Below are 14,589 nucleotides of genomic sequence, written 5' to 3'. Positions count from 1 at the left end.
CTTGTGGGTGATAGGAAAAACTGATTTTCCTCTTCATCCCACAAAACTTTGTCTGACAGTATGTACATCAGTTTGGGTAGTAGTTTTTGAGATCTTCTGTTAAAATCCCCTTCAGTAATGTGATCAAGCTTCATCCTCTTTTTTGAGGTCTGTAACTTTTCATTTTTCTTAAAGAAGTTTCATCATCTGTCTGCTAAAAAAAATAGTCAGACATTTTCAGCATGTGAAGTGAAATTCCTTCAACCATATTTTTAGTTGAATTCAGTCAAGTTAGACATTCTCTCTTCATTTGTGAGTGACATATGTTTGGCAAGAAAACTGAAATCAAATCCCCCTTGAAAAGTGCTGAAATTTGCCTTATGAAATTGCTTTCCCCCTCGCCCCTGAGAAAAATACACTGAAGTTAAAATGAAGGATCACACAGGTATAACATGAGTCTGTGTGAAAACATCACCTCTCTTTGTAGTGGACATTTTTCTTTTCTTGTTTTTAAGATGCTGTTTAATTAGCTAAGAAGGAAAGGGGTCACTTACTCTCTGGTGTAGATCAGCTGCTTTTACTGATAATGAGAGAAGCCCAGTGTTGGCTTTGTATTCTTTTGTGCATTATTGTGTTGGCTTAGCCAAACTTCAGGGCATCTGGTGGCATTCTTTAATCTGATCTAAAGCACTGCATGCACTTGGGGGGGTTTGTAAAAGTATAAACTGAAACTCCTTCAGAATGAGTGGAGGTACTGAAACTTGCCAAAATCCTGGACACAACAGCATAGCTCTTATTGCTGCATTTATCTTCGCGTTCCTATTTCGTGCTTACCACTAGCGCTGCAGAACTGAATACCCGATCACAGGAATTTTGGGTGAATAAAACCAGTTTGGAGGCGTTTCCTGCGTGGAAGCAGCCGAAGTCGGGAATGCCGGGCAGGAGAGTGCCCTCCGGTGGGCACACCTGGGAAGTGCAGCGGCTCGCTCTCTGCGTTCCCGGGAACGCGTGAAAGATCTGAAGTGCTCAGCCCTGCTACAGCCTTCTTTGACAAGTTTTATCTACTAAAGTAGCATAAACTTAGTAGTATACATATCTAAGGAAAAAAAAAATATATATATATTCGTAAATATAGTATATATTTACAAAATAAGCAAATAAACCATTAAAATGAAACAGTAGCTGCATGTGAAGGTGTGTGTGCTTTTCTCTGTATTAGAAAAATGAAATAAGGGAGGTACTCTCTGCTAACAATATTTTGCTGTTTTGTACGCTTTGCTCAGAAATGCTAAGGCAGCATGTTTTTTTCTTACTCCCTATGTTATGATCTTAATATGATAAAATTTGAAGTTGGATTTGGATATTGCTGCATTAGATTTCCATGAGAACCTACTCCTCTTTATCTAATATGAATCAAGGAATAGTGCATGTCTTAAAACTTTACCCAGCATGTTTTAATATTGAAGCTGGCACTTGCATTTGAATTACAAATACCTTAAAATAATTCTTCACAATTTGGTAATTTGTTTCATTGAAATGTACTTACAATTTAAAAAATATGAATTTTATTCCCAGTTGGAATTGATCTACTTTCAGCTTCTAATTATTAAGTCTTGAAATGCTTTTAATAGCTTATGAAGTATTTGTTTTCTTTTAAACAGTACATTCTAAAATGTAACTTTAAATTTTCAGGGCACTAATGAAGGAGGAATGAAGAGTGCTTCTTTAAAGGATTTGTGTCCTGAGGACAAGAGACGCATTGCGAACTTAATTAAAGAACTTGCCAGGTAAGAAGAAGCATCACCTGAAAATGCATTAAGTTTAAAGAGAGTCGTTTCTCTAATTAACATCAAGCAATGTAGAACTGCTTAAAAAACCTGAATATTTGCACAAGGTAATTTTTCTTGCTGGAAAAAGTATGAAGCAGCCTGGTTGGTTTTTCCTTGCTTTCTGAGCCCCTAAATATATATTTAAAATGGAGGCCAAAATTTCATGACCAGCAGTACTTCTGTAATAACCCAATGACAAGGCTAGGATTTTGTTTGTTGTGTGTATCAAGTGCTACAAATAAACACATTCTGCTTTTGGAAATGACAGACTTTGTTGGTATGAAACTTTGTAGTGCTTATTATTTGGCAGAGGTAAGCTTTTGTATGAAAGGCCATGTTAAAGGTGCGTTGCTCTTCTCGTGGCTCAAATGTGTTGGTAATGATTTGCCTATGTAATTTTTACTTAACTAGCTAAACTTCTTCTTGCTTCCCTTAATTTCTTCTGATTCTACCTATTCCTTGAAAGGAGAGGCAGAAATAGTGCAAGTTTCTCAGCTTTAGCAGAAGTCTTTTTCTAAGTTCCATTCCAGTGCTAGTTACATTCTCAAAGGTAAAGGAGGTAAAAAAGAGTTTGAATTAAAGTGAGGAGATTTTTGTCCTACTCTTTATCCCTAACACCTCAGGATTTCTGGAAATCCTTTTCTTACAGAGTTACTGTAAAAATGAGGAGGAGCACATGGGCCTTTGGTAGGCTTTGCCATATCAGTGGGGGAACCTCTTGTGAGATGATCCCAAGTCCTTTGGGCTAGAAGTTATTGTTAATAATTACTGTTAATAATTAAATGCTTTTTGACGTAGATCCCTTATGTCTGTGCAATAATTGGCAAGCATTGCTGTTCTTTTTTCATTTTATATAGGAAAATATGGAAAATTAGAGAAATTAAGTGACTTGCTCAAGGTCATGCAATAACTCTCTGGTGCAGCTAGGATTATTTTCTCTCTGATTATCCTTATCCAGTGGACCATTTTACCTGCTAATAATTTTTACAGGATTTCTTGCCATACAGTATTTTAGTAATTTCTGGAGTTCTTCATGCTTGCAACTCTATTTTATCATGCCTTGTGTTAGAAAATGTATAGTTAAGACTGTCATAAAGAGTAGATTGGTGGGATGCCTGGTTACAAATTGTCAGATGTTGGAGCTATTCGGACACTGTTGCCACTGTTGATATATAGAGGTATATTCTAATATTAAAAAAGCCTTTTATTACATTGTTCCTCATAATACACTGCTCCCTAGTGAATAGTAGTACAGTAATTCATTCGAGCATGGGATTCTTCTTAAATCTCAGATGCTGTGATTTTTCCCTGAGGACAGTTTGATATTTCTGCCTGACATTTCTTTGAAGAAAAATAGAAGGTGCAGCAACATTAATTTTGAAAAGTAAAATTAGTGGAACACTATTATTTTATACTTAGTTCTCTTTTATTTTTAAACCTAATCATATTTTTATTGGATGTAATTAAAAGTCCTTTGCAGAGTAATAGGGAAGTTGAACTTTAATTCCGCTCACCTCGTCACTTTTTTAAAACTCTCCATAATTTTCATCCTTAGTTGTGCAATGATAGAGAGTTTTTACAAGCAGTAGAACATTCTTTGCTACTTTGGAGAAGAAAAAGGAGCAGCAGAATGTTGAAAGTTTTACAGGAACACTGTCCTGCAGTAAATACTTGGAATAATAAAGGTCTCACTTGGGCTATACCTTGCTCTTCCTTATTTTGCTATAATTTATGAATGGTAGTTGAGGCTAATTCATGCACGTTTGTTGCAGGATGGTAAACAGATACACATTGGTCAGTAAGCAGCTGCATGAAAGCTCTTTAAAAGTGGTAAAATTCTGTTTATGTGGAAACCAGTTGCAAAATATGATTGATTCCTGGGGCTTTAATTTCAGCCAGGTCTTGCTTGAGCAGTTCAGGGTAGTGGTCTTCCCCCAGCTTCTGTGACTGCTGAAGGAGAGAGACCTCTCTTGTACTTTTCTTCCTGTTTTTTACGTTTTTTTCCTCCAACTCTCACTCCCACTGCACTTTTGAACATTGAGGGTGCTGGTGCAGTTGCTAATTTGCTGAAGTGTAAGACTTTGTATTGGTATGAGTAAATTCTGATGCTAGCTACATTAATATCATTTTCTCTGGGGTAAAAAAAGAGCTTCTGGGCTGTAAAGATCTCCTGCTGGGGATTCCAGTGGCTGACATCACCTTAGCTGTTCGGAATTTTATGGAATTGGATTTTGAGACAGGGTCTAAAGAAAGGACTCAGCTGTATCCTTTCTAATCCTCCTTTCTAGGCTAAATAATCGTAGTTTTTGATCTGTGCTTCTGCCTGTAAATCTAACCATTATCTTGCCCTTTGAATGTATCCTTTTAAGGTGAAATGAGAGTGGCAGACTAGAGCCAGAGTTTAAAATCCTTGATTGTAGCAAATTCGAGCTTTTTAATTTATTGTGTCAGCAGATTCTTTTAAAATTGCTTTTGTAGAGGAATTTCTGAGAAGAATGAGTCATACCCATGAATGCCAAAGTGCTTTGTGAGTAAGTGGAGTATTCTTGAGTGTGATCAGTCATTATTTTCTGAGACAACCAGTGTGGCACCTTCATGTTTTCAGTTATGTCCTCCTGGTGTGGTGGTGAAAGTGGCGCAGTAAGAGCAAATTTTATCTCTCCCTATAAGCAAAGTCCTTTCAAGAGAGGCAAAGAAGACTCTCTCTGAGCTTTTTACTCCTGCAGGCTGCTCCTGGAGCAGTCATCAGCTTATGCAATGAAATGAGCAGTGGCATGGTGAAGACACAGAAAGATTCTTGTGCTCGTGCTCGCTGCCAGTGTCAGGACACATTAGCCTCCTCTGAGAAGGAGCAGCACAGGGCCTGCTGGGACGTAGCCAGCTGACTGTTGAACGCTAAGGACTTGCTAGACACCACACTGAGACTGATTATGAAGTATTCTAGGGTGAAATACTTTGATTGACATGCAGATTTTGAGAGATCTCTCTTTCTTGGCCTTTGGTTTAATGGAGAGGATCATAACTCCTTAGCAGAGAGAGTGAATGTGTGTATGTTTGCAAAATTCACTTCACTCCTAACTGGTGTATAGCCATAGTTCTGTGACTTTGGGGCTCCTGGTATGGCAGGTACATCATAAATACTTCTTCCCTGATCACAAATGCCTGTACAGCTCACATATGGAGTTTGTCTTTTGAGTGAACAGAAGCATTGACTAAGTGATGTAGAGTGGTTCATGAAAGTTTAAATTTTGTTTTTAGTGGCAAAAATTGGTACCTAACTACTCTGCATTCTTTCTTTCTTTGAATAAGATAAACTTGGAGAAAGCTGGCTTCCTGTTGTCTTTGCAAACAAATCTTCAAAAGCAGTTTTGGTAGAAAGGTATCATAATGCCCTTCTGCACCCATGGGAAGGAGAGATTTCCCTTTCCAAATGAGATACAAGATGGTTTTTGCTATTATATTTGTGTTCTGGCTAAGATCACTGGCATGCCCAGAATGACTTGTAACTGGCAGCTACTAAAACAGCCTTCAGACAGCCTGCTATCCCTTTTTGAGAAAATGCTTCCCTCATCCCAACTCTCTGGATTCCGAAACCCTTTGTAGGGTGCTAGCAATTTGGGATACTAGTCTTTTCTACTGTCTTTGATATGAAGCTGAAATTGACCAACTGAAATTGAAATTTTCTAACAAAAGGTGAAAATGGGTGTCAAAACAGAATACTATTTTGGTTACAGAACTGGAAACCATTGAAGAGGTTTCAGTAAAGCCATTATAGTGTATATTTGCTATTTTTCTTCCAGTCCTTAAGATCTTTGAAGGAAAACTTGCCTGTGGTTTGTATTACAAATTTTGTGTGTTTGGCCTCTTGTGTTGCCTTCTCTCCTGGGTTACACTACTTAATATTTAACCAAATTGTTACCTGGCTTTAAAATCAAAATCTTTTATCTTTTTTTGTGTGTTACTTTAGGGGCAATTTTGTGCTGCAGTTTTCTTAATTGGTCAGCAGTGAGACTGCAAATGAGATATCCCTAAGCTTGCCTGGAAATTACTTTGTGTTGATAGGTAAAGCATGCCCAGGATTATTGTATCACCAATAACACTTTCTGTGCTTAAAAAGTCATTTGTAGCTACAAATTCATGCTGTGAAATCTAGTTTTGTATTTTACAGGTTGCATATCATAAAATTTATCCATTGTGTAGCAATTTCAATTATGTTTTGGGCGCATAGCAGTTTTTTTTAAATTATTTTTTTCTAATGTATACAAACTGCATATGATGCTTAAGTAGAATGTATCAGATTTGTGAACCCTGATCCTTGGACAAAAATTCTGTTTCTTTCTTTCCTTCCCCTCTCCCTCCCACCCTGCCCTCCATGGTGGTCTGCCCTGTTCCAGATGCCATTATTTGCCTGGAATTTAAAACCTGTAGTTTTCAAGAATGGTCGCCATAGCTTTTTAATCTTTGCTAGCCAGTTGACAGACTAATACCAGATTGGTGTTTATTAGAAGACAAGTGTTCCCAAGGAGTGTTGGACTGATCAGTGAAGTTCCCAGTGTCTATGTATCTGTTTTTTGTTTAGTTTTCCTTCCATCTTAACTAGCTGAGCTGCAATGTTCTTACTGCATTTCAGATTTTTTTTGGTAAAAGCTCATTTTTTAAAATTTTAAAAAATAGGAGATGCTGTTTTTAATTTGCTTTTCCAGCTCTGCCTTCAGTCAGAAAGAGCTGAGTTCTGTCCCTAGTGTAGTGTTGATGTGAGTATTATCATGGCTCTTTCTTGTGCATGTCAGTTTTTCATTAAACAAATAAAACTTGGTAGTGCTGTTGACTTGTGCAGTGCTTCAAATTTCCACCTGGAGAGCATCAGTCCTGCTTACTCAGTGGAATGAGTCAGTGTCATCAGCAAACTCCTTGATCAATTCCTTCTTTAGATTAGACAGAAATACTAGTATCAGCAGTGGACCTGGGAGCACACAATAATAATTGGAACTGGTGAACTAAGAATTAATTTTAACACTAAGGCGGATGCCCTAGGAGGGGCATCAATATATTTGCATTACGAGTTTTTCGAAAGAGGCTCCTGCAAAATAAAATTATTTATTTCAATGCATTTAGAATTATACAGGCTTTGAACTGTTGAATTTAAAGCAAATCTTGAACAAAGATGGTGCACGTCCTATGGCACAAGGTAGGTGAATGTGAATTGAATGCAAGAAAATGTTGCAGACACTGAATGGAAGGAATAGTTCCACTGATTCATCATCTTTGCTCTCTGCTGTCAGTTGTCTGTTTGATCCTGGAAGCAAGAGCAATGGAGCTGGATACCAGCATATTGCTCAGTGGAGCAGTTGAGCTCTTTGTAGTTGTGCCTTCGTTCTTTCACTGCTCTTTTCTGACCTAAGTGGGTGAACAGAGGGTGAAAATACTTTTGAGGAGCATTATATGAGCCTTGCAATGTTTTTGTACAGCATCAATGAAGTCTTCCGTACTTCTGCTAAAAATCATATGTTCTTTACTGCCAGAAGGCAAAGAAATAAGTTTAATAAAAAACACAGCAACTCACTGAGCTATTTATAGGAAGTGACATAAATCCAGCATAATCTGATGAGATTCTTGTATTCCTTTTCTCTAACTTCCTTTTGCCACCTCCTGTGAGTAACCGTCTTTTGTATCTTGCCTGCCCTTTATGGGCTGTCTCCTGCTTTGTGATACATAAACACATACTGCCACATTTCTTCTGAGATCACTTACTGTTCTCAGTCATTTACTGTGTAAGATATGTGGCACAATATATTCATGTGTCTGGGAGTGTGACAGCTTGCTGTGATATGTGTTAAATACAAACACAGCACGTGAATGTGATGCACACTGATATAAGCAACAAATCACAGAATCTAGAGATGAGTAAAGCCAGCTACATTTTGTCTGATTTTTCTAGTGCTCTCTTCTTTCATGCGTTTTTTCTTATACTGTTGTTCAATTTTTGTGTTATTGGGTGCCAGCATAGCCCAGCGTTTGTTGCCCCAAACCCTTTTCTCATGCAGCATCACTCCTACAAATTACTGACCAAGCTTCCTTCCTTTCATAGAATCCTAGAGATGGTACTTGTTCTCTCTTTCCAGTTGCCTGCCCTGCTTTTGTTCCATTCCTGTCTTTGATCCACGTGGTCATTGTGTTCTTCATTGTGGTTTTCTAATTAACTTTTTTTGGTTTTGCATCTGTCACTGATAATGTGAAGGAAGGTCATTTGTGCTGTAGTTATTTAGGTGGCTGCACTGGACTCAGAGGAAGCAAATGGGCCATGGTTGGATATGAGAGTCTCTATCTGCAGCTTGTGGCAAATGTGCTGTGGCTGTTACTGCAAGGAAGTGTGGTGGGAATTCCTCAACAGTTTGTTGCCTGCTTAGCTAAGGAGTGCAGAGGTGTTGGTGTGGGTCCAGAATTTATACAGGTAGTTTCTGTTTCTTTAATGCTATGTGCAAAACCCTTTTGACAGCCTGTGAGTGGAGGGGAAGGGGCCAAGGAACAGGTTGAACTCATCACACCTTCCCAGACTGGGCCCAAGGTTGTAAGTGAGACCTTGTGCATTTGACTAGTGAAATACTTTTATGCTTAATCCGTGTCTTTTTTTCCCCCCCTGTACATTAGAAACTTTACAATTAATAGTTTGATCCAAGCTTTCAAACTGCCCTAATTTAAAGAATTTGATTATCCGGTATCTGTCTTCTGTCTCCCTCTAGGTTTGTAGAGAAAAACTGTGAGTTTCAGTATTATTATTTCCAACTTCATGCAGTCTGCTTGAGCTGATATGGGAGGGCTGTGGGTTGATCTTGGAGTTGGGGAATACTGCTTGCCCATAATTCACTCCAGGGGAGTGACCCAGTTGTGGTATTTATGACTTCTCCACTGGAAGATCAAAACAAATCTGTGCCCTCTTAAGGGGAACAGTGATACCAAATGTATGGCTCAGTCCTTGAACGAAACATTCTGTTCAGAATATTAGTCTAATGGGATGAGTACAAGGCTTAGTCTAATACTTATATATATATATATATATATATATATATATATATATATATATAAGATTGTTCCACTTTAAGGAAGTTAAAATTGGAGTTTTCTAAAAGTTGTATTGCTTTGATCTCCTGTCACCTGTGTTGTGGCAGCTGTTTTATCATCATAAAAGACTGAACTTTAAGAGCCTTCAGCAACAGAAATTGCCTAAGTGCAGAGCAATAATATTTATTAGTCTAAGCTCATTACTTAATATTTTTGTGGAGCTTTTATGGAACCATGATTTCCAAGCCACATTTTTTAGCACAGTTACAGGATCATGTATGCATAATGATCTTCTTGCCTACGTGATACCAGAATAATTGTTTTTATAGCCTGCTCTTGAGGTGCAGAATAAATGATCATTGTAAGCCTTTCTCCCATTGTCATCCTTTAATCTTGATCCAATTATTTACACTGAGCAGCAAGATACAGGGTGCCATGCCCCACACAGAAAGGAAAATTTACGCCTGCAGCTTGATATTTGAAAATCCTCAGAGAAGAACAAACAATTTTGTTTGGAGAAAGCTAACAAGAAAAATGATTCTTTCTTGAACTTGTATTTGACCAGTAAAGGTGAAAGAAGGATTAGTTTATAGATTAAGAAACAGAAAAGTTTTCCAGAATTTTCTTCTGTCATGTCATCTAAGCTCTTCTGTCTGAGTTTTCTGTCTTCATGTCCTAGGTTGAAAGTATCCCAGTGCATCTTCATTATGGCTGCAGAGAATCAGACTGGGCAAACCTAATTGTGGGTTCAGGCCCTAACTTTGTCCTCCATGCTGCCCATTAATGTGCATGTACTCTACTGAGACCAGTGTTTCTGGAAAAAAAAAAAGAGATGTATTGCATCAAGTCGTACGCACCTTCCTGTGTAATATATTATAAACATTGTGAGGAACTAACCTGCTTAAGGGTGGAGAGGATGTTATCCATTTACCTGCAAAGTGGTGGAGGAGTTGGAAGTCAGGCACTGTGGTTATGGGCATATATTTTATTTTTCTCAAATTCTTTTCAGGGTAAGTGAAGAAAAAGAGGTGACGGAAGAACGGCTGAAAGCTGAACAGGAATCGTTTGAGAAGAAGATCAGACAGCTAGAGGAGCAGAATGAACTTATCATCAAGGAAAGGGAAGATATCCTTTAAAAATATGTGCAATGGCTCACTGAAATAAAAAGTGAAGTACAGAGAAATAATTGTTCTAATTTATGGCATAAAATAAATCTGCATGTGCTGCCATTCAAAAGCAATCAGAGAGATGACTTGTCAGCATGTGACACTGGTTCATTTGAGCTTAAACTGCCATCCAGCTGTTCCTATGATGTTGTTTTGCTATGAAATAGACATTTGTCAACTAAAAAAATGACAATAAGGAATTTACACATTAAAATATGATTATAGATATTTTTTTAAAATTCTGTTAGGTGGTCATAATTTAGTTCTAAAACTTGCATGGTATTCCATTTCTCTCCATGTCCAGAGAAAGGGAATCTACACTAAATGGATACAAATGAAATATATGTACTAGGAGGTTTAGCTAGCTTGGGCTTTTTGTTTGGTGTAGGGTTTGTTTGTATATAAAAAAGTTAGATTCTCTTTTCTTGCTGACTGTGGCTTGCATTTGGATTAAGCTGCATATGCTTAGTCCCAATCCTGGAATATCACATGCAAAGTCACTATTGCAGGAATTGATATTTTTCTTTCTGAGGTGTGACAGACCTTTACAAAATTCTCTTGTACATTTTTCTTCCAAATCTCTGATATTGATGCTTTGTAGTTAAATTCCTCAGAGGGCTAAGGATTGGCTGCAGTGGGATAGGGAAGAGACAGGACTGCAACTACAGGAAAAGCAAATAGTGTGTGATTCATTGGGAGCTGCATTGCTGATGGAGGGTAGTAATGTTGTTTTAAAAAGCATGATGGAGCCCAGTATACAGTACTGTTTTCAGTCTTGAGCCATCCCTTGTTCAAGTTAAAAGCAAAGTTAGTGACAAAAAGAGGCTGTTCAAGCTATTGGCCGGTGTTGAAACAGAAATAGAGAAAATTCAGAAATTTAAGCATGAATTTGGAGGAGGGTTCTTGAAAATTCTGGCAGTCCTATTTCACAGTTTAGCACTGGAGGTGTAGTGAAAACAGTGCTTCTTTATGATGGAACTTGCTTAGTTTAGGGAAGACATTCAGTGATGTGTGGTCTCTGTCAGGAGAGCATTGCCCTGTTGACTTAGAACATCCCTTGTAGCACAGTGGCACTTACTTAGTCTGTTTGTCCTAAATGATATACACATCAACAAACTTAGCTGTTTGTGAACTGTTACTGGAAAATATTAGATCTGAGGTATTTCAAGAGCCATTAGATGTGACAACAGCTCTTTGACACTGATTTCACTGAAGCCAGTATTTTGTTGTGTATTGAGTCTTTTGTGTTCAGTCAGCTCATGAATGTGGGTGGGATGCATGTTCCTGATTTTTTTGTTGTTTATCCACACAAAGATTTCACTAGTTCACATGAAGTTTCTTTGGCTAGTGGAAAGTAGACATGCTTGCTTTTTTGTTCTGCTGTTTGGGTTTTTTTGTTCTGCTGTTTGGGTTTTTTTCCCTTTCCTTTTGTTTCTTTAGCAGAAATAGATTGCACAAGCATGAATACTTTTCCAGAAGTCTGGTAGACATGGCAGAAGGTTAATGCATGCAATTTTACACTTCATAAAACTCTGTAAAACCTAGATATATAAAACAAGGTTATAATTTAAAACAATGTAATTTTAACTGCTGCAATACTTGCCTATCATACATGAATGATTCAAGATCTTCAGTGTAACTCTGATCACTTAATTTTTTAAAGCTTGTTGCAGAGACAAGGAATAGTACAAATGACTTGCTGAGGCTGAATACAGATTATGGCTGTTTCAAGTACAGCAACTTGAAATTCCTTAATTGCTTCTGGATTATAGTGTCCACTTGCAAATAAGATATCAGGGATATAATACCATAAGAAAAAAAACTTGAAGCCTGTTAAAATCAATTTTTTCTTTTTTTTTTTTTGCCCCTTATAGCGAATTTATTCCCTATAAGATAACTTTCTTTACTGCAGTATTTAAAAGTACCCTGCAGTAATAAATTGGTGCTTCTGATATAAATGCAGCTATCCAGCAAAGTGCAATTTCAGCCTGGTAAGGGTTTAGTTCACTTAGCATGGGGACTGTGTGGGTTGTTTTCAGCTACACATGTTTTTGTTGTTTTGTTTTTTCCTTTGAGATTCTTGGAGGAGAAATACTGTTTGGTGCTTGAAATCCCTATTTTGAGGAAAATCCATCCTTATTTTGTTGTGGTTGATTTTTTTACCACTGAGAAGCTGTGAAGACCTCTCTGTTCAAATTTGCTGCTCATGAACTGTGAAGCTTTGGGGAGAAGGGAGATGGGTGGGTATGCAAAGATCTCACTACAAAACTTTGAGTAACTTATCAGCATTTAGAAAATAGCATGGGCTATTTTCTTTGGGCTGTCTGCAGCCCAAGCTCACATTTACTGTGGAACTGCCCAGTGCTGTCTGGATAGGGAGCAACAAATAAAATTTCATGCAGATTTAGAAGTCAATTCTACCCTTCCTTGGCAGGAAGGGTAGAATTGAAAAAACTTTGAAAATGGAGTATTTAGTATTAGGGCTTGCTGTTAATGGAGAACAAGAGTGATGAGCATACTGTGAACCATAAATAGTCCAGCCTATTGCCAGGGTTGCCGAATACTTAGTATTGTATTACAATGCTAAGTATTTGGCAATTATCCCAGAATTAAGAAAAATTAGGGATTTCAAGTAGTCAGTTGGTCTACACCTTCTTCCTAAAGAAGTATTAAGGCCTATCATATTATTGTATAATTTGGTCAAAAGTAGTTGTTCTGGCTTGGTTTATCTCATGACATTTACATTTCAGACTGACTTCTTTGAAAAGAAATGTGATCTGAAGTGTTTAAAAAAAAGTTCCAAAACCAAAAGAGGATCAAAGCTTTGTTTTGTTTGTATTAAACTCCTTTGCTTATAATAAACTGGAACGTTCTGGTGCTGCTGTTAGAAGATGTGGCACTTAGTGGTGTTCAGGGACACATGCTGGGATCACAGCTCTTGCTGTTCTTACTAAAATTTGCCCAATTGGACTGACCTGGATAATCCAGTAACAGCTGCTCACGCTCTCTTGATGCCCTCCCTGGTGAAAGCATCCTACAACTTTGAAGATGATAAAGTGGTGGGGAAAAATATCACTTTCTGAAAGTGAAGTTTGTGTAAAAGATAAAGAGGCAAAATGTAAATGGCGTCTGTGTTGGGAAAATGAGATCTAGAACATGAGATCTGGAAAGAAAGACTTGGAAAAGGAGGTTGGGCTGGACGTGACTGATGTGAAAGCAACAAAAGCCTGTGACTGATGGGTTCAGAAGTGTTTGGGATAAGCAGTTAGGGTTAATAAGAACCAAGGTGGCGGCAGGTGACCTTGGATCAGTCAGACAATTTTAAGACAACTGATACAAGCAGGGATGTGTCTGTTTAGGGTGTTCAAGCACCCTCTGAACTTTTGAAATAGAATTTGGGATTAAGTTCATGCGAGAATTGCCATGTATCACCTCCTGTGGTGTCTTCTACAGCATCTACTCTTGGTATTTGGTGTTCTCTTTGCTGCTGTATGGTGACTAAGCTGCTTCTAGTGGCAGTCTAGATTCTGGAATTGGCTTTGGAGTGTGTGACTTGCAACTTCCTTGATCTTATTTATGTTATTTCATTTGCATTTCCACAGTAAGTTGTGAGCATTGTGCACCATGTTATGCACTTAGACTACTTGTGCTGCATCTTTTTCCTCTTTTGCTAGGAGCTGCTAATAGAAAAACTTTTGGCTTTCCTTTTTTTGTCCCTGATGTATTTTCAGGCACCTATTATTAATTTAGGTCCCAAATATAATTTAATTTAACAATCAGGAAAATATCCTTTGTAAGATGTCCCAATACTGTCATGATATATGTCTTAGGAAAAAAAATATAATGAGATTATTAAGAAACAAATACTACTGATACTTCATAGCTCAAAGAAATTATGTTGTGGTCTTTAGCTTTTCTTGTTATCATCATTGGGGATTTTTTTCATGTAAATTTGATGCGGTCGCATAAATGAAGAAGAAAAAGCAGCTATAACATTTCTGTAAAGACTTACTAATAGGTGAAGAGGAAACTTACTAAAAATTTTTAAGAATTGGTTATTGAATTCTAAGCTCTGTTTAAATTATTATTATATAGACAATGAATAGGCAGATAAAGGAAAGAAGAGATTCTGTTTATTACAAACTTTTTTCTTTTTTGTAGATTTAAACTAGTCACCTGTACTATGCTACTGTTTTGGTTTATATTTAGAATGCACCTTTTTGTTGGAATTATTTTCTGACTGAACATAGACTTACAAAATGGTTTGACCTTGAAATATCATCTAGTCCAAGCCCTGGACAGGGACACCTCCCAGAAGACCACATTCTGAAGACCCAGTCAAATACATGCAACAAATCCTGTATGATCTACTTGGTTAGTCTTAAAATTGATCACAGACTCTGTTTACATATGTCCTTAATATTATAGAACTACTTAATTAGTTGGTTTTGCATGCAGTTAACATGAATATTAATTTAACTAAAACAGTTCATTTGCTTATAGTGTTAGTGAGACATAGAATATTAATTTGCTGGAAGAATAATGAGCTTTATAAC

General features: G+C 37.4%; 1 protein-coding gene across 1 annotated transcript in view; it reads left to right on the top strand.

Moving 5' to 3' along the window:
• The window catches only part of KIAA1328 (KIAA1328 ortholog), a 173,137-nt gene that overhangs the window by 8,512 nt on the left and 150,036 nt on the right, over positions 1–14,589 (top strand). The window contains exons 4-5 of the mRNA XM_036403577.2: positions 1,672–1,766; positions 9,877–9,992. Of these exons, the coding sequence (XP_036259470.1) occupies positions 1,672–1,766; positions 9,877–9,992 (211 nt within the window). The remainder of the gene's footprint in view (positions 1–1,671; positions 1,767–9,876; positions 9,993–14,589) is intronic.

This window comes from Molothrus ater, chromosome Z (assembly GCF_012460135.2).
Source record: "Molothrus ater isolate BHLD 08-10-18 breed brown headed cowbird chromosome Z, BPBGC_Mater_1.1, whole genome shotgun sequence".
In the NCBI taxonomy this organism is placed as follows: Eukaryota; Metazoa; Chordata; class Aves; order Passeriformes; family Icteridae; genus Molothrus; species Molothrus ater.
The sequence above is the reverse complement of the archived record's forward strand: the minus strand, read 5'-3'. Positions and strand labels throughout refer to the sequence as shown.